The 25380-nt window shown below is 45.8% G+C and overlaps 1 protein-coding gene across 6 annotated transcripts in view; it reads left to right on the top strand.

Moving 5' to 3' along the window:
- Nucleotides 1–25380, top strand: part of PISD (phosphatidylserine decarboxylase) — a 39964-nt gene that overhangs the window by 9822 nt on the left and 4762 nt on the right. Inside the window, exons 1-5 of one of the 6 annotated variants that reach the window (XM_083478760.1) lie at nucleotides 6386–6508; nucleotides 7502–7623; nucleotides 15327–15756; nucleotides 18321–18486; nucleotides 24902–25138. In XM_083478760.1, coding sequence (XP_083334886.1) covers nucleotides 15566–15756; nucleotides 18321–18486; nucleotides 24902–25138 — 594 coding nt within the window. In that variant the 5' untranslated portion in view covers nucleotides 6386–6508; nucleotides 7502–7623; nucleotides 15327–15565. Of the gene's footprint in view, nucleotides 1–5928; nucleotides 6148–6385; nucleotides 6509–7150; nucleotides 7260–7501; nucleotides 7624–14041; nucleotides 15757–18320; nucleotides 18487–24901; nucleotides 25139–25380 lie in introns of those variants that run through there. The other 5 variants (XM_083478761.1, XM_083478762.1, XM_083478764.1 and 2 more) reach the window with 5 other exon arrangements.

Here is a 25380-nt window from a genome sequence, read left to right as displayed (position 1 = left end):
TCAGGGCCTTTTCTGGACCGCAAAAGGAGAGGGGTCTTTAAAGCGTTTGGGTGATGAGTGCAAAGGGGTTCTATGTGTGGGTCTCTTACTTGGATGAGTGCTAATGCAGTCACCGGTGGTTGTAGTACCTGCAACATGGAGCTTTCCTTCACCAGGGCTCTAGGGTGGCCAATTAAATGAGTGAACTTTGGATGGCTTGATTCCATTAGGGACTAGATACGAAGAAGTGCAACAGCATAGACTGTAGTTCTGATGCTCCTGTGTGTCTGTGTGTATTCATCCAGTGAATACAAAGTCTGAGCTGTGCCAACCCTCTTGTTCCTGCTGGTCTGACTTCTGTGTCCTGTAGTTGACTCCTTGAGCAGAACAGCTTGTTCTGTTGGTGCTGAGGAATGTTTCTGGGACTGTTTTCTATTTCTCTCTGTGTTTCTGCAAGTGCTCCCCACGGTGTGTAAATGTGGTATGCCCCTTTTGCTTTAAAAACTGCTGGCACCCAACCTTTACACTTTTGCATCTGCCCATTATCTCGCTCTTGTGGGGTGGGGGTGGGGGGGATGAACACAGGTAATAGTTAATGCTCCTTTTGTTGATGTTAACATTTCTGTATAGCTTCCTCCTACCCTGTAAATCAAGTGTCCCACCTCAGAGCCTCAAATCAAGTGCTAAGATTTTGGAATGCAGTGTTTACTGACAAGTCTTGTGGCTTGGCTGGCCCCTAATTGCACCCCTGAATTGAATGGTTTGCCAAATTAATAGTAGAACGGGGCGGGGGGGCTGCCTTGCTTCTTGCTGCAAACGGTTTGTTACAACAATGGGAGGCTCAAAAAAGATAAAAGCTTGATTGTTCAAAGTGGAGTCTATTTTTGCTGACACTCCCCCCCCCCCCATTGCATGTTTTTTTGTATCCTTGGTCACAAATGACTGAGCTTTTCCCACTTCTGTATGGGTAATGAGTTGTGTAGCTGCCCATCACCAGGACAGGAATGGATTGCTGGGAAAGAGAGAGGGGCTCGCCCCTTGATTCAGTCTCCAATACACAGGCCTAGCCTGTAGGAAGGTGTTACATTTTAAATTGCACTTGAGCTTGCTGCAAAGTGGCAAGGGTGCACAGAGTGAGAGTGTATAAAAGAGGCAAATTTCACAGAGAAGCAGTATCGGTCCTAGCAGGAAGAAATCAAGGACTGCCATGGCACTAATTTCATCAAAAATTTCATCAAATAAAAATTAGTTGTGTTCTGTCAGCTCATCCAGTTGTTGGAGCCTCCATTGCTGGTCTGGATCAAAACTGCTTTGTGAGATCAACATAAATTTATGGAAAGTATGTCATAGAATCATAGAATTTGTGAAGTTGGAAGGGATTCCAAGGGTCATCGAGTCCAAACCTCTGCAATGCAGAAAACACAATTAAGATTCCCTGACAGATGGCCATTTGATTCCCAGCAGGTGTCAGCATTAAGTTGTTAAGCACCAACCTTGCTTTAAAGCAGGCTTCCTCAAACTCAGCCCTCCAGATGTTTTTGGCCTACAACTCCCATGATCCCTAGCTAGCAGGACCAGTGGTCAGGGATGGTGGGAATTGTGGTCTCAAAACATCGGGAGGGCCGAGTTTGAGGAAGCCTGCTTTAAAGGCAGGGATGGAGTACAGCCTATGCCCTTCCAAATGTTGCTGCTGGGGCTACTGGGAGTTGCAGAGTCCAGCAACGCCTGGAGAAGGGCCACTAGTTCCCCGTTTTTGCTTTGACATAGAGCTCTGCTTCCAGCTTTTCCAAAGTTGGATCGCACTGTGAAAATGAGAGGGGGATTTACTTCCATTTAATTAGATGAATGAAGATGGCTCGGGTTGCATTGGGTAGACATGTTATCATGCAGCCAGGAGGCCGAGAATCCAAAAAGCATTTCCTGAATGTGTTCACGCGCTGTGTCCAAAGGGGTTAGAGGTCTTTAGGGAGAAGAAGCCTTTCCTCCAAAGAGCTCGGCATTCTTGCCACATCGATTTACACAAGGAAGCCTTGACCAAAGAATGTGCTTGTGTACACTTGGCCGGATGAGAGCAGCTTTTCGCCTTGAGCTGCAGCTTATTCATTTTATATTTTCCTTTGGTGTGTGAAAAAGCTCCCTGCTTTTTTGTTAATGAAGAGACTCTTAGCCATTCTAGTGGGCTGCTTTGTGTCTTTGCATTTCAGGATGGCTGTTTCTGTATGGCACAGACCTGGGGATTCTGCATAAAATATTTTTCTACCCCTTCCAGTTGTTTGTTAGCTGCCTTGAGTACCATTTGTTGGAAAGGTAGAATGCAAATTGAGCAACAACAGCAAAAGCAACTTCTTTTACTATTCAGTTAATGAAGAGAATTTACAGTGGTACCTTGGTTTAAGAACAGGTTAGTTTATGAACAACTTGGATTAAGAACGCTGCAAATCTGGAAGTAGGTGTTTTGGTTTGTTAACTTTGCCTTGGAAGCAGAACATGTTCCGCTTCCTGTTGAGAGTGTTCCATTTGTAAATTGAGTCCCCCGCTGCTATGGGAAAGCACGCCTTGGTTTAGGAGCGCTTTGGTTTAAGAACAGACTTCCGGAACGGATTAAGTTAGTAAACCAAGGTACCATTGTATATCTCACTGATTTAGTGGCTAACAATAAAAACCAAACTGCAGGAGGCAGTGGAAGACAGGAGTGCCTGGCGTGCTCTGGTCCATGGGGTCAAGAAGAGTCGGACACGACTAAACGACTAAACAACAACAATAAAAAAACACTAGAAATGTTAGCAACAAATTCATATAAAAGCAGCACAAAACAGCAGTGGGATAACCTTAGCAGCCACGTATAATGATGGGTAAAATCAAAAGATCTACAACACTTGGGCAAATGAAAAGACATTTCAGTTTGCCTCAGACCAGGTTCCTTGTATAAGTGAACCCCTGTAACTTTTGCTCTCCTGTGTGCATAGAGTGAAATTCTCTGCATGCATGCAGTGGTCATCATAGGCTCAGATACAGCTACTGAGAGAGGGTTAATTTGCTGAGCTTTTTGTTGTTTCCCCTGCTCCCCGCTATTTTATTTTCATTTAAATGTACGGTAAACACCAAATACTATTGCACAATTGGGCTCAGAATAGATAACAGGAATGTTGCCTACAACCCAGGTAGAAAAGGTGCTGCCAAGATCCAAGAGAACTCTGTGAACTTTGGATGAGCCCCAGTTCACAGTGACATCTGACACTGAGCACGCGGCGCGTAACCTGGCCTGTTCATGCAGCTTAGCCGTTCCTAGCTCTGGAGAGGGAACCTTAGTGTGATGGGCCATACTTTGGCACCTGACAGCCCTACGAAACACGAAGCCCCAGTGGTGCTTCACCGACGTAGCCTTTCCTGGCGGAGGGGAGTAGCATGCATTGATGAGTGATCCACTCTGATGACATGGCACACTCTGCTGAAAGGGTACAAATTGCATCTGTGGGCTCTGTTGCAATATGATATCTCCTGCTGCTGGAGATCCTGACTCAGAAAATAATCAATGGAAAACCCCAAGCGGGGACTCCTTTCCTCAGCCTAAGTTTGCTGCCGGTACAGAATGAACTGTAATGTGGGTCAGTCTGGCTGCATTGCCAGTACGTATAGTTAAAATGAGTGAAAAGTAGCCTCAGCAAGCAGCCTTCTCCATCTGTAGTGTGAATTTAATGGACAGGGTTGTTGTAAGTGTATTTTGAACACTTGGAAATGTAATAACAAATGTTATTAGTTTTGCTGCCTCATAGCCCAAAATTTCCAGATGGTGTACATAAAAATAATTAAAACAGAATATAAAAGAATAAAAAGTACAGTAAAACAATAGTATTGGTAGATTGCTAGATGCAGTGATGTGATACAGAAAATGTTCTGAAACAATTTCCCCCCAATGCTTCATTTTTCTGTGGAAAAATAACAGCTATCTAATGTTAGCAACTTTGAGTGCAAGAAAAGCTAGAGATAAATGTATAAATAAGGAAATGGTTGTTCAGGAAACCACATAGTGTTAAATGGAAAAAAAATGACTTCTTTAAAATTCTGCCTGTAGTTATTGCACAGAAGCCACGTGTCTTTGACTCTGTACCTTCTGAGTCATTTTTGAGCAAATAAGTATTTAGCCGGTTGAGAGAGGAGAAGAACCCCAAACGTTTAAAACCTAGAGTCATCTCCTTGGAGATACAGAAGTTAAGCTGTGCTAAAATTATTGTGAAGAATTGTTGTGGTTTTTATTCTTTTATTTTATTTTCATTTATGAATCGCTTATCATGAGGCATCTCAAAGCGATTTAGTATATAATATGAACATATATAAAACAGTTACACATGTGCAACAGTTTGAAACAATTGCATATATAAAAACAAATTACACACACATAAACATGTTTGCAACAACAACACATACACCAAATCAGTTCAGATCCCATACAGGTACCAGTCCTTTGCTGTATGCATGCTGGTATCTGTGATTTTCAGAACTTTGCAATACTGAAGACTTAGAAACACTTATTGCTTTTATAATCCACTTTGGAATGAACAAAACTTGTCCATCAGTATTTAGAATGCATGCTGCTTTTCCAATGCAGCTCACCTAAATAAAAAATAGTATAAAATCACAAGCTCAAATAAAACACAAAGTAGTTAACCAGCACTAGTTAATATCCCTCTGGATAAATAAGCTTTATATTCTTTTGAGAAAGTTGTGAGGGAAGAGGAACCTAGAATCCTCAGAAAAGCTCGTACACTAAAGACACTGCTCTGTACAGCTGATGGCATCACTTGGCATAGCAAAGGGTTTTGGAGCAAGGCCTGGGCAATTGTATGGGGTGGTAGTGGTTTGTTTAGGATGGAACCACTTGGTGCCTTATTGGCAAACATATAATATTCCCAACCCTGTGGCACGTGGCTTCTGTGGAATAACTACAGGCAGAATTCACAACCCACAGTCCTCCAGGGGGTAGAGGACCTACAAGGTAGAATTGGTGGTTGTGGGAGGAGTGCCCTCAAGGTAACTTCTTGAATCAAAGCCTGGTTGGGGAAGACATTATATCATCTCTCACCATTTGATTCTCCCTGCAAATCATGAAGACAGTCCTGACCTAGATCAGGGGTAGGCAACCTAAGGCCCATGGGCCACAAGCAGCCCACGGGGGTCGTTTAACCGGCCCCCAAGCCGCCCCCAAACCGAGCTGCCTGCTTGGCGAGTCCCCGCGTGCTGCGCTAAACCAGATGCCGAAATTGTGTCTGCGCAGACGCCGGAAATCGTGGGCGGGTGCGCTCACGTACGCGCGCAATCTGGCCCACGGGGATGCCCGCTGAAGTGAACCGGCCCAGGAGAGGTAAACCTTGCCAACCCCTGGCCTAGATGGATCAACTCAGTAAAAGTTAGCTTCCTTTGATGGAGAAAGGCTGTAGCTCTAGCAGAGCCTTGGCTTTGCATGCAGACGTTATCGGGCACAATCCATGGCAACATTTCCAGGTAGGGCTGGGAATAGCCCGACTGAAACCCCGGAGAGCTACTAAGGTAGAGGGACCCAATGATATGTCTCTGTGTAAATAGAGCTTCCTGTGATCCTTACAAAGAGCACATATGCAAAACAGAGACATTTCTACAAAGAAAATCTATTGGGGAATGCTACAAAACATTTAGCTATGACAACATTTTTTTGCCAGAATTTTGCCAAGTTTTATTTATATATTTTCATTTATTTAACAAGATTGGTATTCCTCCTTAATCAAACAATTCACTAAATGCTTTATTTGTTTGCAATAAAATTTCTACCATGCATTTATTTGCAAAGCAGAAGGCACAAGGCAGCTTATAATAAACCAAAATGAAGCACTATAGCAATAATATAGATTAAATAATATATTAATATAGATTAAAAAAGCAGATTGCTAATACAATACAAAGCAGGCAAAACAATACAAAGTTGCTAAACAAATGCAGCGGAAACCCCCTTCTGGAAAAGGTGCAGCTGCTGCTATGCTACCATCTGGCTTCTTCTGGTTCCTGGGCAGAGGCTTGCACAATCTGCCCACCCCTGAAGGACTGTCTGTGCTTGTCGGGAGAGGGAGAGTATATTTGGTGCTTGGCATCAGCAAGTGCTTATGGCTGTGGCTGGCTGATAATTCTGACTGCAAACTTGTGAGTTGCTGGTTTAAATATGTTTCCTGGAAGTGCGTAGGGATAAGTGGAGGAGGAATGTGAGTTAAGATGTGGGATGTGTGGTTATTGTTCCTTTTGTCTGAAAGCTGGAGAAGTGCCCCAGTCAGCTAAGCTTGGAAACAGTGAGAAAGGGGACTTAGTGGACAGAAGGAGGGGCTTGCCCTCCCTCCCTCTCCCTTCCCACAGTGGTTTATAAAAGGAGCTGGAGTAACAACAGTCTGCAGTTGGAGCGGGTGACAGGACAGCGGAGCCAGGATTTGAGGAAAGCAGTCACCATCCCAGCCTACAGCGCCAAACCTTTTGCCCTTGCAAAGGTGCTTGAGAGCCCTCTGAAGATCGGGTAGCTAAATATATTCACATGGTCTATAGACCCTTTTGATTTCTACTGTTTCTCCTCTGTAGAGTCTTTTCGTGTGAATAAAATTTTAATTACAGTCCTGGGATAGAAAGATGAGGTCATTTTGAGTTTCCCCTCTTTAATGGGGTTTCTTTTATGATGGGTTTGTAGCCTTGAAAAGCATCCAAAATAGTTCAGGATAAATGATCACACTATTTAGAAAGTCCACACAAAAGTGTGATGCTCTTTAATCCACTCTGTGTGTAGAAAGTACTTTGGACTTCCTATAAACCGGTTTAGTGCTTTTCCCAAAGCCCCACTTTCAGACCAAGAGGGCTTCCTTTTTCAAACTTCCTTTTTCAAGCCTCAGCCTGAAATACTTTGGGGGTTTGTGAGAGTCCTAATGACTCATCAGCAGCTTCCCAGCCCCCTACTGGTCTCTGTACAGGCTGGGCAGAGCCTGTGAGCAACTGGTGCCTTGTTATCATCCTGAGTTTTATCGCCCCTCCTTCCTCACTCTTAGGCTTTCTGCCTTGCCGCCTCCTCTTAAAGAAGCACGAGGCATATTCTGGCATTTGGGGGATATCTGTGTTTTATGACAGAGATGGAACAACCTTAAGAGTTCTCATCCTGCAAGTCCGAGTAACTGAAACTTCAGCTGAAAGAGGCAGTTTCCACTTTCTGTTGATCTCTTAATGAAAGTACCAGACTGAGCCAGTTCTGAGCCTGCACTCCATGAGAGGATGAGTAAAGGGTATTTTATCAGTTACTGCAAAATTTCAGATTCCATGTTGAGATGTATATAATTTATCTCTTACTTGTTACAAGCTTCCTCACTGTCTAAATATGAGATGGTAGTGGTGATTATTATTATTAATTGAATTTATATACCACCCTATACCCGGAGGTCTCATGGTGTTTTTTTGCCCTTTTGTGTGTTTTTTAGAAAGAAGTGGGGCTTGTTATTCAGATTATTATTTTTTGGTCTGTGTTAAGTCTACATCAGTGATCCTTTACATCTAGCCTGGAAGAGTTTCTACCAAAAACAGCTATGTGGGCAAGGTTGCTTTAGTTTTGAACCAGGGCTTCAGCTTCCTGGCAGTCTTGCATGCAAAGATGTGAGTTGCAGAAAGCTTATTCTTCCTGTGAATATGCTTGAGAATTTAATTGCTTGTTAAATATTTAGTTGACATAATGTAAACTGCTTTCTACAATGCATGTGCACATTCTCCTGCTGTTACAATAATAATATTAAGAGATAGTGCCCCTGTTTATTATAATTGCATCTGCTTGATGTGATTTTAATAAATGGGGTGAGGACTTTTGAAGGGGGTGCTGATGATGTCAGTGAAAGTTATTTCCTAATGTTATTTCTATCGTTTTCACATGGAAATAACTACTGTATTTAAGACACCCCCATGTATAAGATGCCTCCTATTTTGGGGGACTCTGATTTAAGAAAATGGGATATCCGTGTATAACACGCCCTCAAAATTTGGACATTATTTTTAAGGAAAAAACCTAGTCTTAGGCATGAAAAAATACAGTACTTCCCATTTCAGAAATAAAAACATCATCAGAATAATTGGAGAACTTTAAGTAGCATTTCATTTGCCCTGGCTGTGGCATTCCTCTTAAGCAGCCACCCTGGTGCCCTTCAGATGTTGTTGGACTGCAGCCCCAGCAGCAGACAGATAATTCTTTCCCATAACCTGACCCTTCTATTGCTGGAGAGATTGAACCTTGGACTTCCTGTGTGCAAAGCACCTGTTTTGCCACTGACCTATAGTAGTGGTAGAGTAGAGAGCCCTTTCAGCACTTGTATGCTGTCAAATTTTTACAAAGAGTTAATAAAAACAAGAAGTTTGCCTTCGATTGAACGTATACATAATTGCATTGCCATTCTCTGCTACGTGGTGAAGGCTGTCTGGAAAATCATGTGACTTCTTTCAATTTGTGTCAGACGCATGATTTATGTTTCCGTTGTTAGGTCAGATTTAGCATGTGCTGTCTCGATAACTGAATGCTCCTTTCTTTGCAGGGGTTCCCTGCACACAGCAAAGTAACATTTCAATTCTTCCTGACATGTAAGCTTTGTATGTGCAAGGATATTGTTGCTATTATTATTGTTCTTAACAGAGGAGAATTCTGCCATGTGAGTCTCTATCTGTAGCCTGAAGTGTTACATCCAAGAAACACATTTATTAATCTGCTGTTTATAAATAGGTGAAGATTGCCAGATCTGCTTGTTTGAGCAGTCAGAATCTAAGTTGGTTATAATTCAGCATATCGCCCTGTAAATATACATAATTTTAAATCACCAAAGTATTAATCAAAAGTGAGGAAAAAATAAGGCTGTCTAGCCAGGAGCTTTTACCACAGTTTTGTTTGTATGTAGACTAAAAGATGGTCATTCTCTTGGGTTTACAGAGGTGTGGTGAGTGTCGTGGAACTGGAATATTTGAGTGAATTTAAAGCCAGGGGTGAGGGAGAAATTCACTTCAGTTTACTTTTAAAGGCAAATTTACCAGATTCACACTTTCTGAAAAGATATGCAAACAAACACAAGGCCTTCCTTTAAAAATTGCACCACACTGAATGAATTACAGTGCAGTTCCCCAGCCAAGCAATAAGTTGTGTTTCTTTTAAGCATACAGTTGTACCTTGGTTCTCAAACGCCTTGCGACTCAAACGTTTTGGCTTTGGAACGCCACAAACACAGAAGTGAGTGTTCCAGTTTGTGAGTGTTCTTTGGAACGTCCTACGTGGCTTCCACAGCTTCCAGTTGAGTGCAGGAAGCTCCTGCAGCCAATTGGAAGCCGTGCCTTGGTTGTCGAACGTTTTCGGAAGTCAAATGGGCTTCCAGAACAGATTCTGTTCGACAACCAAGGTGCAACTGTATATTTGGGTAAAGTATGCATGAAAATGCATATACAGTATTTGTGAAAACAGCATACAAAAATACATTAGGGGAAATTGCTTTGCAAAAACATGTATATTAGTCAAAATTGCATTAAAAGGGTGCTTATTAGGATAAATTTGCCCTAAAATGCTGATTAATTTCCATGAGGATTTTTTTTCTTAAATTCACAAATTTCCACAGAAACTGAATTTAAGACTGGAAAAACATGACACTGAGACCCAATACTGACAAATCTATTCTCCATTTAAAACAGTCAATTCCAAGAAAGTGCTCTGATGAGATGGAATGTTGGGGTGTTTCTCTCTGTTGCCCTCTTAGACTCTAATCTTGAGGGTCAGGTGGATAAGAGTACAGTCGTATCTTGGATCCCGAAGGCCCTGGAACTCGGACGTTTTAGCTCCCAAACGTTGCAAACCCAGAAGTGATTGTTCTGGTTTGCAAACGTTCTTTTGGAACCTGAGTGTCTGACGGGGCTTCCGCGGCTTCCGATTGGCTGCAGGAGCTTCCTGCAGCCAATCAGAAGCTGCAATTTAGTTTTCAAATGTTTTGGAAGTCGAACGGACTTCTGGAATGGATTCTGTTCGACTTCCAAGGTACGACTGTACTTGGCAAACTCTATCCCTTTTCCCAGGTGGCAGCAAAGTTCATAAAGTACAACCTGATGTTGCAAGCGAGATGCTTAAAATCTGGCTGCAGGACTTTTGTGCTTTTTTTGGCTCCTGAAGTACTTGAGACCAGAGCTCCTTTTAGAGCCACTTGGTATTAGTGCAAAGCCAGGAGGTGCATCAAGGTGAAGCTGGAACTTCCAGTTGAAAAAGTCAGAAGAACTTTCAGTGTTAATAAGAAAACAGAAATACAGACTCTACATTTAATTCTTTAAAAAAGCAGTGAAATAAATGTGGCCAGGCAAAGCTAAACTTTGCCTTAAGAGCATAATGATGGTTTTTCTTCAGGGACTTGCAAGCTGGTGCTCTCGCCTTGAGAGGGGAGAGTTTCTCTTTTTGAGCATAGCTTTAAGGGGTGAACTGAGCACTTCCGTCTCTCTTGGCCACTTCCTCTGGGGAACTTTCTACTCTATGAAGCCTGCATGTCTCTCTCTTTCTCTTGTGAATCAGGTAGCCATCTTTTTGCCTTTCTGTTTTTCTTTACTGAAGAAATGGACCCTGCAGCTGCAGGGGTTATGAACAGACCAGGGGTGAGGGCTTTGAATGGGTGGCCACCCCTGCTTAGATGATATTCTTCACTTGCATTCTGAAGCCTTAGCTGTCTCTTCTCTTCAAGCAGCATTTGGCAGTGATTTCAGCATTTCACCTCCAAATCAAGGATGCCCAGTATTTGCTTACCCATGGATGAAATGTTTTTTCAAGGGCTTTAGAAATACACTGGCAGAGGGTATTGGGTTTTTTTGTTACTATATATATATATATATATATATATATATATATATATATACACACACACACACACACACACACACACACACACACACACCACACTGTGATCACCAGATGAAGGATGATATAGGTAAGAAATAATAAAATAAAAATAATGACCCCTGGGAATGGCAGGTAGTCTCCTACTGGGAGCTCACTCTTGGCCCCTGCTCAGCTGATGCCATGACCTTCAACCTTTGTTTACTTGTGATCTGCATCTACCATTCTTCATAAACAGGTCCATTGGGATGCATCCAGACCAAGTTAGGCCCCATTCAAACCAATGGATAAAGGTGGTTGATGACTTAATGGTTCCTAGGACTTTAGAAAGTTTTCTCCTACAGAGTTGCTCATATTTTAGTTGGGTGTCTAGGACTTGGCCTTATTGATGTGGTGTTGGGAAAGCATTTTATGTATTTTGTGGTGTTTTTACATTTATTTGTTTTTAATAGCTTTTATGTATTGTATTATATACTGTTAATCTGCTTTGAGACCTTCTCTTTTGTGTAAAGTGACTGATGAATGTAATTATTATGAATAATAATAATCCCTAGTCTCATTGATTTCAATGGTAACAAAGTTCAGCTAACTTACTCTGGAACCAGGCCATTGAACTGCATTCTTTGCTTCTCATCCAAAGAATGAGATGTTTTCCTCGGCTGTATATAAGCCTGTTTCTACATCCATATTCTAGTGAAGTTAAAAATTCAGTGGAAGTAGTGAATGGCTAGAAAACACAGGGATACCATAATCATGAAAAAGAGTACTGTATTTTTTCTCTATAACACGCACCCGACCATAACACGTACATAGTTTTTATAGGAGGAAAATCCGTAGGCATGCCACCCGTAGGCATTCCCTCCATAACACGCACAGACATTTCCCCTTACTTTTCAGGAGGAAAAAAGTGAGTGTTATGGTGCAAAAATTACGGTATTTGATTTAAGACACTGCCCTAGATAGACAGATCATTTCTGCAGAGCTCAGAAGAGAAACCTAGCAGTAAATGCCTGTTTCAGTAAGACCTTTCAGGAAGCGAGGCAGTTGAGTGTCATCCCCAGTTCTGCTTTGCTTCAAAACAGAGGCAGGCCTTCCTAGAGATAGTTGCCTTAAGTGGTAGGTTTTGGGTGTTGCTAAGGGTAGCAGCAGATTGGAAGACAGGTAGGTCTGATCCCTAGAGTGCAACAGCAGGAACTACCCCTGTGTAAGCCCAATGGAAATGAGCAGGACCTCTGCATTTTAAGGCCAAAGTGAAGGAACTTCCTGCTGGATGTTTGGCTGTAATGCTTTCCAGGAGCCTGGGGTCCTCTAGATCAGTGTTTCCCAACCGGTGTTCCGCGGCACACTACTGTGCCGTGAGACATCGGCTGGTGTGCCGTGGGAGGGAGGCGGGCGAGAGGCGAGGATCCGGCGGGGGTGGGGGGAGCGGGGGCCGTCGCGCGCAACCGAACTCACTTGGCGCGCTGCCGGCTTGTCCTCCTTCAACCCGGGTCGGGCCAGGCCTGCTCACGTCCCCGGATCCCCTAGCAGCAGCCGCACGCTCTCCAAAAGCGCAACGCTGCGCGCAACCGCTCGGCCAGCTGGTGCTCTGCGACTCCGCCCTTTCCCCTCCCAGCGCCGGAGGGTTCGCGCGACCGCAGCTGTTCCCTTTCGCAGCGCGCGGGAAACAATTCCAGGCCGATTGCCTTGTGCCGAAAAGCACCGCCTCTCCTTCCAGCTCAGGCCCGGGCCGCCGGCTCCCCGAATGACGTCACGGGGGCGGGGCTTTAATGGTGGTGTGCCGCGAGATTTTTTTCCGGTAAACAGGTGTGCCGTTGCCCAAAAACGTTTGGGAAACACTGCTCTAGATGTTTGGGGCTAAAACTTCCATATGTCCCAGCCAACAAAGCCATATTTCCTACTCCAGCGCAACCTTGCTGGCTGGGGCTGCTGGAAGTTGTAGTTTAAAACATCTGGAAAGCATTGAGTTGGGGAAGGCTGTGGTTTCCAGTGTGGCAGAAGAGATGGGGGTTATGGAACAGTCCATAGACTGCTCCACTGATGAGGGGAAAACATTTGGAAATGACTTCTTAATAGCACCAAGTGGAATATGCTGTTTGTAACTATTGCAATCTGCCCTGGCCTTTTCTGCATGGAAGGCAAATACGGAGGTGTGATCTCCGAAGGCAGCATGAAAAAAGGTTGCTGAACAAATTCCCAGTGTGGGAGACTCAGGAGAGCAGACTCAGCCCGTCTGGAATGCGAGGGGGAGGGGAGAAAGTCATCTTGCCACCATTATTCAAGCCACTCTTTTGTCCAGTTGCCCCCCCCCCAGCACTTTAAGGATTGGCTGTGTTTCTTGGAAGCTTGGTGAAAGAAGTATTGCTTGGCTTAACAGAAAGCCATGGCAACCTGAGCAGGCAGATGACAGAAATTCCCAGAGTATTGGCAAGGAACATTCTTCTGCACCACCATAGGCATTGAGCCTGAGCAGACATGGCTGGCTCCCGGAGACTGCAGCCCAGCGGCCTCAAAAGCTACCTCCAGGTCAGCTACAGTGGCTGCTGGCTAAGGAAGCCTATCACTCCTTGCCAGGCCCGTTGCTACAGCTGTTGCCCCAGACACAGCAGTGCCAGCAGTTGGGTGGCACACGCCGCTGTGGTCATTGTGTTCTAGGAGTGCCTGGGTGCATTTCCTAGGTGAGAGGAGGCTGGAGAGCTGAGCTGGAGATGGAGCCCTTAAAAGTGCACTCCATCTTGTTTTTTACTTGCAAATATAACAGGGAAAAAGAAAAGGTTAATTGATAGACAGATATATATTAAACAAACCATTGCCAATTGACCCAGGAAAGCCCTGCTGTATTTGGCAGTTTTGCTGATTTTGATATGCTGCCTTTGGGTTCCTACTTTGTGGTTGTGCTGCTGGGTTCTTTGCCTGCTTGGATCCCTTTCTTTCTTTGGGCCTTAGCAGGCAGAAGGAGATCATGTTCTAGAGCAGCCTGGTGCCCTTCAAATGTTTTGGACAGCAACTCCCATCAGCCCCACCCAGCACAGCCATTCAAGGATGCTGGGGGCTGATGGAACTTGTATTCTAAAACATCTGGAGGGCACCAAATCAGCAAAGGCTGCTTTGGAAACTGGTGGGGTGCAAGGAGGGGGTGGGATACATGTGCATAGAAAGATAATAGTAATCTAATTTAGAATGTAGTCACCACAAATTCTATAAATTTGAAGCAATGGTAAAGGCTGAGAATTAATGGAAAACCAGAAGAAACCAGTAAGAAATGAATGCTCTTGTGTAACTCATATTCACAACAGTGAGGCTTGTGCAGGAGGAACTGGTGCCATTAGTTTTGTCCAGCAACGATGGCCTTCAAATGTGGTGCTAACTGGTATTGATGTGGAAATAAGCTTCCTTGAAATCATGGGCAGCGTTAAAGTGTACATGTTGGATGAATTTAAGAAATAGGGAATATCTGTGTGGCCATTAGTTAAATAAGAAGGACTTGCTTCTCTATACCAACTTCCTGTCCAAAATAAGCAAACATTTCTGCATTTTGGCTGTGCCGGGGGACCGGTAACGAAGTTAATGGTTTTCTTACTAAACATTGTTTCTTGACTAAACAACTCTACATTGCTTGGCTGTTACTTTGAGAGTGAAGTCCAATATAAGCAGGTTTATTCTGGTCTGTGCCTCTGGCCCTCTTAACTTCCATGGTTGGTCAGTCCTCCTCTTACCGCCCAGGTTTAGTCTATAATATGACCTGAGTAGTCACAGGCTTTGAGGTAGCATTTGGGAAATGAGAGAAAGAATAATATGCACTTGTGAATATTCATAACTATGTGCCTCCTGAGTTTTTTTGTTTTTGTTTTTTAAGAATCTGCTTAAGAGTTTGCCTCTGCCTATTTCTCCGGGAAGAGATGGCTGATTCCTGTGGCCTCCATCTGTTCCTAGCTGTGCAGCATGCGATAGAGGGCCTCCTGCAGGCTCAGTGGGGGGCATTCCTCTTGTCTGTGATGGGAGGCTCCCTCCCTGCTTGGAGTGGTGTGTGCTTTGGCTGGGCAATGTGAGCAGGAGATGTTTCTCTGGCAACATGAGTGCTGCATGCAGACCTGACTGAACAGCAGCCCACAACTGAGGGAGATGGAGTTGCTGCACTGCAGAGTCATAGCTGGGATTGCCTCCCCCTTCCCTTCCCTTCCCTTCCCCTCCCCTTCCCCTCCCCCCCTCCCCCCTCTCCGCCTGCTCGCTTGCATTCAGCCTGGCTATAGGGAGAGATGTGCAGGGCTGGCGGGCTGCACTTCTGACAATAGTGCATCAGTCCTCGCAGGCAGCTCCAGATTCGTTGGCGCCGGAGCCCAGCTCCAATGGCAGCCCCTGGCTGAAGCAGAGCCTCATAGCGCAGGGCTGGCATGTGGGAAGGGCTTGCTTTTGTCTCTGCAGGAGGATGTCGGACTGTGACACAATGCTTGTTTGTTTGCAATAGCTGAGACCGTCCTAAGAGGGCAAGAGGCAGGGGCAGATCGGAGGAGGGAAGACCGGCAGCCAGCAGCAGCGGCAGGGGAAATTGAGAGCCGTGACATCGCACCTTTCCCTCTTGTGCCCAGAAGTGAGTGAGGGAAAGAGAGGCAGAAGAGAGGAGGAAGGAAGAGAAAGATTGAGAGAGAGAAAGAGGACGATGTGTCAGTCAAGCACCCTGCAGGGACCAGAGCTGCACTCAGGGAAATGGTGAGATGCTGCAAAGCTTTATCTAACCCTCCTCGTTCTTGCTGCAACCTCCACAAAGTTAGAATTCATGTCCGGAGGCTGAGCTCAGGGAATGGTGGCAGCAGTGGCAGCTGTGCTGGGGAGCAGCACCCGCAGCTGGAAAATCCGGGCCCAGGTGGGGGCACCCCAAATAGGAGAGCCCGTTTCAGGTACTGTCTAGCATATGTTTTACTTTGTCAGAAGGTGCTGGAAGGAAGGGGGAGGGGGGAAGGAAGGGGAGGAAGGGAGGGAGGAAGAGTGGCAGCTGCCTGCAAAGCCTTTGTTTGGCCCAGTTTACTCCCAAGCTCTTTATGCGCTTGATTGACAGTCAAAGTGGGTGTTGCACTGGAGTTGGGCATCCTTTCCCCCTTCCAAGCCTTTTTGAGGAGCGGGGCAAGAGTGAAATAGAGCAGCTGGGTGGGTGTGTGGAAAAGAAGGGCCATGTGGGGGCAAGCAAGGATGCTTTACAGCTAGCTGCAGCTCTGCGGGGATTGGCCCATGATTGTCTGCAGTGAAAGGGGGGAGATGGAGGAAGAAGAAGGAGGCAAGAGAGAGGCATCTTTTTCTTTGAGCTCCCCTCTGTGGGTCCAGCCAGTGAGAGGAGGCTGAGCAGCATCCATGAGGCCCCATTACAGCATCCTCTCCCCCCCCCCAGGCCAAGCTTCCCTTTGAAGATTAGTAAACTTTACTCTCCTTTGGCCCTAAGGAATCCTGGCTGCCCCTTATGTGTGGGGAATTGCTTGAGCCTTCATTGACCTTGTCAGGACCCCAAAGCACTCCTATTCCCCAATTTTCACTCTGGGTCCAGATCCTGACCAGAATGTGTGCTTGGGAGCATCCCATAGGCTCTCTTGCCGCTTCCTCCTTAGAAGGAAGTAAAGAGATGGGTTCTTCTTTTCTCCCTGATATGGGTGGACTGTGTGTGGGCAAGGAACAGGCCTACTAAGCAAGTGATCACTTTTAGGCTCAAAGGAGATTGAAGTGCCAGTGGCTGCAGCCAAGTGGAGGTTTATTCAGTTGTTGTTCCAAAAATGCAGGTAATTTAAAACAGAAAAGCAGAGAATTACCAGTCCAGAAAGAATAATCAAAACAGAACTGGTCTTTCCCAGTCGTATCTTTTTTTTGCTTTTGTCCAGTGAGAGGTTCCTCTGGCCTCAGTCCCATGGCAAGAGGTATAGAACCCCTTGACTTTATGAAGGCCCAGGGAACTGTTATAGAAAAAAAAGGGGGGGGGAATTGGCTTTTGCTGCCGAACTCCCCAAGGGACCGAGTCCCCTAAGTCCATGATTGGTCAGAGATCAATTGATGGGGGCAAGATCCATAGACAGCAAGGCAGATTTTTATTTTTCTGTTGCAACAGAGTTCCCTCCCCTCCTTGCAAGGAGGTAGGAGAGAACCAGAACAATGGTGTGCAAGCCCCTATAAAGACTTTTGAAATTGCCTACCCTGTAACCCAAGACCACCCCCCAAAACATCATACATACATCACAGAAGGAGGCGGTCTCCAGCAGAAATTTGAGAGTGTTGCTTCTCTCCCGTCTGCCAGGATACCTGATATTTTCTGGGTAGCCTGGCCATTCCTTTGAGATGATAAACACTTTAGTTCCTGAATCTCTTACACATATTGATAGTTTAACAGATACTTGCCAGACTGTATTTGCAGGGAGGTGTAAGCCCCTACAGTCCAAAGACAATTGGAAAGCTTTTCCCATTTCCTTCCTCCTTGCAGGGAAATATTTGAGGTCAATTTGGGAGAGTCAAAATGGCTTCAGGATTACTCTCCTGTACTATTTCCGATACGTAGTTTATATCCTTATGTATGTTTTTGCCTTGTACATTTATGAACATTTATTCTATATTTGAGACCTTAGAATTCTTATAACCACCCTGGAAGTGGAGTGAACCTTTGGTGCTTAGTAGCAGGTGTGTTCTGCTTTAGGCGAGACCTTTTGGTCTCCCTGGATGGCTCAGGATGTAACATTTTCCTGGTTTCATGCACCCCTGCTGCTGTAGGATCCTATCCCTGGCTCTGTGCAGGACCTGCTACTGACTGGTAACTTTTAGCCTTAGCAGCTCCTGCTGTAGCCGTTCACTAGGATTTGTCTGACAAAGTTTCCTTGGGACCCCAAAAGAAAGGCAGGAAACCCCCTCTGTGCTCTTTTGTACACAGTAGTAGTTTGGGTACGATGACTGCAAGCCCCACAGAAATACGGGTTCTCAAATAGCAGGAAACAAGGTTGGGGCCATGTTGGATTCATCCTACAGCGTCAGTAGGAAGGTAGCAGACCTTCCATTACTTGGTAATAATGCCTCTCTGCCATCCTCCATTACAGCTCTTTTGCTGCAGATAATTTCCATGTCCACACTAAATTATATTTTAGAGAGTATTCTGTCTTTTCCAAACGTGTCCTTGCTTTCTTTCTAGTGGATTATGGGTGAAGCCTTTTATTGAGTGGTTCTAAAAAGTACAATGTGGCTTAGGCAGGTCAGCCTAAAGACAGCCTTGCTTCCCTTCTGAAACAACTGCTGAGTAGCAAGTACACTCTCACACACTTTCCTGGCCTTTTATTTTTTGGAAAGAGCAAGAGCGGGTGGATGGGCAGGTGGTAGGTAGAGATGTTCCCGTGTCCACAGAGAGGTGCTTCTGATTGGCCAGGTGCTTGACTTTTGAGAGTCATCAGTGCCTGAGCTCAAGTTGGCTGACCGTTTTGTGTGTGTGTATGTGATCCTACAGGTTGCAATTTCCCCAGCTGGCCCTGAGGCGGAGGTTGGGCCAGCTGAGCTGTATGTCTAGGCCCGCTCTGAAACTCCGTTCTTGGCCTCTGACTATTCTCTATTACCTTCTGCCTTTTGGTGCTCTTAAACCCTTGACCAGAGTGAGATGGAGGCCTATGAGCAGGGTAAGTGCTTGCAGGTTTGTACTGCGCTTTCTGACGCCTTATTTGGAGGAGGAGGGTGGCTGTTAGCAGGGAGAAAAGGCTGAAGTAGAGCTGGCATATTGGAGCCCTTCCCCTGCCACCCCTTTCTCAATCACATCACTAGTGGAGCTTCTGTGCTTGGAGAGCATTTCCTTCTAGTGGATAATTTCACCTGCTAGCGTCATGTGTGGAAGTTATGTGTGGAATCAGCTCCTAGAGAGAAAATGAGAGGAAAATTCTGGATAAGCCAAGGTGCATTTATTATGATGTGAAGATGGATGTTTGCTTACGCCATCTATGGCTGCTGAGAGGGCAGGGACCCTCACTGGGCACTGTGATATTTTGGGAGATTTGACGCTGCACATGTTGCAGGAATGCTTTGTTGCATCCCTTCATGCAAACATGTCTGTGCCAGACCTCTGTGGGTGTACAATACATGAAAGGACACTGTCAACTTGTATAGTATAGGAGTTTTTAAAACAAGCCATTTGTGCCTTAGTCATGCTGTTATTACAAGCATATTGTGCCATTATTTTGAATATAATTGTGTCGTGCCAGGAAACTGCTGGGCAGGAGTCTACCTTCACAGCTATTTCATTCATCCCCCCCCCCTTTTTTAAATGGGAATAGTGTTGCTGAGAAGAATAATTAGCTGAAAAATCATTAGCGTGATCTTCAGAGTAGCTACTGCTCACTTGCTTTTCAGTCCAACTACTCTTTATTTTAACGCTGACTTTCCTCCTTCATCTTAAGTCCATTTCAGGCAGCCACAAGAGAATCTTATGAGCAGGCAGCCATGGCTATAAACCTCACATCCCTTTTCTTCCAGGGAGCTCAGGGTGGTGTATATGGAGGTTCTCTGATTTTTATCATCACAACCAGTGCTTTTTTTCTTTAAAAATGTTTAGGGGTACTCTCATTTTGACTCAAGAAAATCACCATTTTATAGTTCAAATTGGGAAAAATAAATACAGTACAGTGGTACCTCGCAAGACGAATGCCTCGCAAGACGGAAAACTCGCAAGACGAAAGGGTTTTTGGTTTTTTGAGTTGCTTCGCAAGATGATTTTCCCTATGGGCTTGCTTCGCAAGACGGAAACGTCTTGCAAGTTTGTTTCCTTTTTCTTAAAACCGTTAATACAGTTGCGACTTGACTTCGAGGAGCAACTCATAGCACGCGGTGTGGTAGCCTTTTTTGAGGTTTTTGAAGACTTTGGTGATTTTTGAAGCTTTTCCAAAACTTTTCCGACACCGTGCTTCGCAAGACGAAAAAATCGCAAGACGAAAAAACTCGCGGAACGAATTAATTTCGTCTTGCAAGGCACCACTGTAAATGGACAAAAGTACAAAGATTCACAAAATGTTTAGGGGTATGTGTACCCCTGCGTACCCCCAGGAAAAAAGCACTGGACACAACAACCCTGTAAAGCAGACTAGGCAGGCAAAGGGATTATTTTCTCTCCTCTGCTGCACAATATTGAATTCTCTTAAAGTGATTTTGGCCACTCAACAGTTGCCTCCAACAGCCTTCCCTTCAGAGTGTCTGTTTTTCCTCTGTGCAGGCAGCACTCTACATTTGAGCACCCACCTTCCAAACTGAAGTGGGCCTGTTGCATGCTTCTGAAACAGACCTGTGAATAAAAAGGGGTGGTGGCAGGGGGGTAGGGGGGTGCCTAAAAGAACAGAATCTACTGACAAGGAGCTGCTGACTAATGCATAGCCCACCAGCATTTTTTAATGGCATGTCGTGTGTTGCAGTCTGTGGTTTTCCCAAATGTGTAGCTTTTCATTGTTTCCAAATGGTAGAACAGAAGCTCACCTGAAAAGAAGAACAGGGTGTATGTGTGTAGCAAGCTAGTAGCCCTGAGTTAATCTGGGGCCTTCTAGGCCTGAGGAACAGAGAACACATGGTGAACCGAAATGGATGCCAATAATGGAAAAAGTTCAACTGATTGAAATGTTTGGTGAATCACAGTGGCAATTAATGTGAGATCTTGGGAGATGATATGGACCTGATGTAGGGTTAAAGAAAGCTTCATTCCTAATAAGATAGTAAAAAGAGCAGTAGCACAAGTGAATTGTTTTCAAGAGTATGTTGGAATTTGTCAAAGTGACCCAGTAAAGGCTTGCCAAAAAAATAAAGAACATAGCATATAAGAACATAGCAAACAGCCTATGTTTTGTCTTCACTGATTGGCAGTGGCTCTCCTGGGTTCCAAGCCGAGGACATTCCTAGCCCTACCTGGAGAAGCTGCTATTGAGGCTTGAACCTGAGGGCTTCGTTATGCAATGCAAGTGCTCTGCTACTGAGCTACAGGTCCTAGTTACACTTTCCACTACTCAGATTACGGGCCCCCATAATCTATTACTTAGGTAGGTTCGCCAACCTAAGTGATGAAATTGACATAAAAGCTGGTACAGTTGCCAATCAGTAACCTAGGAAGATTCTCCCTCCTGCAGTTGCTCAGACCACAAGACTCGTTGGCCCCTGACTTTATTCCGAAATACTGTAGGGAACTTGGAAATCATTTTAAAGAATAGGTGCGCTGGAGAAAGTAAGGATAGGAAATAGTAAGTCTTGGATTCATATTCAAATTACTCTGATTGCTTAGTCAAGGCAATTATAATGCTTTTCTTAATCCATATTATTTTCTAACTGCTATAATGCTATACTAGATTTCTAGTCTTTCTTTGAAGGTCATAATATTATCTTGTGTATGAAGGATAATATTATTTTCTGAATGAAGGATTGTGGTTCAGCAAACCAGTTCGTTTGTATCAGTTGCCATCTTGAGTATGTGGTCTTTATCACCAGCTATGCTTTGCCCCTGGCTAACCCACAGGGTTGCTGAAGTGCACATTTGAAACCCAGATGACACCAGCACATTAACACCAAGTGCTTCAGATGGGTCGCACACCCTTTTGATCATAAGGGAGCTTGACAAATTCAGGAGATATAAAAAGTAGCTTTCTTTCTGCTTCCTGGCCCAGTTTTCAGAGTGTTCTGATGAGTGAAATAAAGTGGCGTTTCTTTTAAGGAGAAAGATAAATATTTTCCTATTTTTATGAGGAGCCTCATAATTAGGAATAGTGAAAGGACATGAGTTGTCCTGTATTATCCCGAGTGTACAAGCTGCAGTGGCAACAGGCTGGTGTGTCTGTGTGCCATGATCACAGTGCAGTTCCAAGCATTTTCCCTCTGAACTCAGCTGAGCAAATACAACCCTAGACCAGTGTTTCCCAACCGGTGTTCCGCGGCACACTAGTGTGCCGCGAGACGTTGCCTGGTGTGCCGTGGGAGGGAGGCGGGCGAGTCGGGCGGCGAGAGGCGGGGCGGCGTCGGCGAGGAGGATCCACGTCGAGCCGGGGGCGGCTCCGCGGTGGTGGTGCCAAGGTTTCTCTCTCCATTCTCCCCTCACACACACACACAGGAAATAACACAGGATCAGCTGACAGGACCCGGCCAATGGGGCGGCGGCGGGGCAGCGTGCGCAAAAGGGAGGAGCGCGAGACAGCGGACGAGGAGGAGGCCGGCATGTCCGGGCAGCAGCAGCAACAACAGCAGCAGCAACTCCCGGCGACGGCTCCTCAAGCCCCGGGCAACCCTACTCCCTCACCGGCCTCGGCCGCCCTCCTGCTCCACCCGCCGCCGCCGGCCACCTCGGCCCCGCTGCCACCCCCTCTTCCGCCCGCTATCGCCGCCACCACCACAACAGCCGCAGCCGCCTCAGCTGCCGCCGTCCCTCAGTCCCTCGCTTTGCTGCCTCCTCCCCCCCCACCCCCAAAGCTTGGAGGTTCCCCGGCAAGGGGGAGTGAAAAAAATTGAAACTTACACTTTCGTGCGTCCCTCCCGGCGTGACGCTGCGCGCTGACGTCACGGGGCTGTAATGGTGGTGTGCCTCGAGATTTTTTGTCCAAAAAAGGTTGGGAAACACTGCCCTAGACAACTCCCCCCCCCCCAGGCATTGTTCCTCGCCTGACATGGCTGTGCCAATAGCTAGCCTTGTAGGAAACCGCAGATGCAGGAGAATAGGTCTGTGGAAGTGCTGCTGGGGCACCCTGCTCTTCCTTCCTAAGCCAGAAAGCCGTTGAACAGCTTTGCCCAGTGATGATGGCAGCTGGGCTGCACCTGTACACCAGTCAGACCTTTTCATCATACCAGCAGTCTCTGTACTTATCCTAAAGTAATGACCCCCGACTTGACATTCTGGTGCCTAGTTATAGACTGTCCTTATATCCACAGGAACTCATACTAGAAGGGCTGGAGGGGCACAACCAATGCATTACCTTCTGGGGTTTTTGACTACAGCTCCCATCATCCCTGAACAGTGGCCATGCTGACTGGGGCAGATGGGAGTTGTAGTTCACAGTATCAAAAGGGCAGTCAGACCATTGGTCTATCTGGCTCAGTATTGTCTACGCTGACTGACAGCAGCAGTTCTCCAGGGTTTAAGATGGGACAGTCCCAGCTCTACCTGCTGGGGACTGAGCCTGGGATCTTCTGAATGTAAAGCAGGTGGTCTATCATCGTGCTGCGTCTCTTATCCTGCCACTCTGTCCTTCTCAAGGACACCCTACCCACACCCTTCCACAGCTTGAGGTGTACTGTTTTTGGACATTCCCATTCCAGATAGCTTCCTCCTTTCAGGTGTTGGTTGGGACTGATGTTGTCCAAAACATCTGGAGGGGGTAGCAAGCTGATGAAAGCATGATCTTTATCAAGGGGGATAAAGTTAGCTTGGCAAGATTTGCTATTGGAAGATCCATTCTGGCTAGTTTTGTGATGCTCTGCTTTTTTCCTTTTCTTTTCAGTAAGCAATTTACAGACAGTGGCATGGCTCTTCTAAAGTCTCTGCCATGTTGAGAGATTTTCTTTTCCCTGCTCTGCGTCCCTCAAGAGGAATGCCAGGGGTTTCAGGATTAACCAAGGGGGGATTTGAAGGAATTAGCTACAGCAATTTCCTCAGGCCTTGCTGCCTACAGATAATCCTGCAGTATTTTAACCTGTTCCCACCCTGTTCTGACCTAGATCTTATCCCTGCTTTACAGTTAGCACACACACACACACCCCACACACACAGAATACAAAGCAACCACCTCCTCCTCCTTGCCAGTCACAGCAATTAATCAGTAATATAGCTGTGTTCCAGTTGCACAGAAGCAGCAGAATGCAGGATTCTTGCATCAAGGTCTGGGTGCTGGTGCAAATGGAACCATGGCCTCCTTGTTCTAGGGGCAAGTCCCACCCCCTGCATCATATCCAGGGTAGCTGCTTGTTTTGCCACAAAGTCCTTACTAGCCCAAATAGTTCTTTAGGGGTAGAAGGGGTACTGGGCCACCACTAGCCCCTTCCTTGAGAAATGCGCATGAGCTCCATAGGTATGTTTTTCCAGTACAGCAGTCAGGGAACTGTTACTTTAGGGAAGGGCCGCAGTTCAGTGGCAGAGCATTTGCCTTGCATGGAGAAGCTCCCAGGTTCAGTCTAGAGCATCATCTCCAGGTTGGACTGGGAGAGATGCCTGAGACTGAATCCCCGGAGAGCTGTTGCTGCTGGTCAACGTGGACAGTACTGAGCTAGATGGACTAAGGGCCCAACTGTGTTAGGCAGCTACTGCTGTTCCTGTATACTTTTGCCAAGACACAACATCCTCAGAGATGTGAAATTGCTCATGGTGGCCCCCAGCGGATAGGCATCCTAAAGCCACATGAAGCCCTTTCAAAAGTTGTTAGCAGCTGCGGAGTTGCCTCTCCTCCCAACCTCATTGCCTAATCCAGGGGAGAGAACCAGTCATCTATTTGAGGTGCATATGCTATGAGCATATGCTCAACATAGCTCAGTTGGTAGGACATGAGATTCTTAATCTCGAGGTCGTGGGTTCAAGCCCCACACTGGGTGAAATATTCCTGCATTTAAGGAAGTTGGGACTATCAGGGTTTCCCAAACTTGGGTCTCCAGCAGTTTTTGAACTACACCTCCCATTATCCCATGCTAGATGGACCAGTGGTCAGGGATGATGGAAACTGTAGTCCAAAAGCTGCTGGAGCCCCTAGATGATCTTTGTAGTCCCTTCCAATTCTATGATTCATGGTTAGACCAAAATGTGGAAGCTGCCATGATCATTATTTGGGTGCTGTGTGTGTGTGTGTGTGTGTGTGTGTGTGTGTGTAAGAACCCCATGTTAATTAGTCTTTAATTGCCAGCTTTTTTACGTCCAGCCTTTCCACCTCTGTAGATCAGTAGAGGGTGCATGGGAAATTACATTCTCCTCCCAACATACTCCCCCACCAGCAGCCTCTGATCTCTTGCATTAAAATTAGCCAAGGGCAGGTTTTCAGTTGTTTTTTCCAGGTGAGCGGGTGTCGTGAAGTAGCTCCCATCTTCCTCCTCTGTTTTTAGGTTTCCCTGTACAAATCTGTGCCAACGCGACTCCTTTCCCGAGCCTGGGGGCGCCTGAACAGTGTTGAGCTGCCCACCTGGCTCCGGAAGCCAGTCCTCAGCCTATACATCTGGACGTTTGGTGTCAACATGAAGGAGGCTGCTGTGGAAGACCTTCACCACTACAGAAACCTTAGTGAGTTCTTCAGGCGGAAGCTAAAGCCCCAAGCCCGACCTGTCTGCGGCATCCACAGTATGGTAAGTGGCAGAGATGTGAGGGGCAGTGGTGTTGAGTTTATGGAGAAGCAGTAGCCTCACTGCTGATGGACACCATCAAGGCCCTATCCCATCCAACCTTTAGATGAGTTTCTTTGCCAAGTTAACTGCATCAGACCTGATTCACTGGAGCTGATGAATATGGGCTGTTTAAAAAGGCCTCTCTCAGGTGTTTTGATGCTTAATTCTGATGGCTTTGTGGTTTTTATGCCAATATTTTGATT

The sequence above is a fragment of the Podarcis liolepis genome (assembly GCF_965112155.1).
Source record: "Podarcis liolepis genome assembly, chromosome: 15".
NCBI lineage: Eukaryota > Metazoa > Chordata > Lepidosauria > Squamata > Lacertidae > Podarcis > Podarcis liolepis.
The sequence above is the reverse complement of the archived record's forward strand: the minus strand, read 5'-3'. Positions and strand labels throughout refer to the sequence as shown.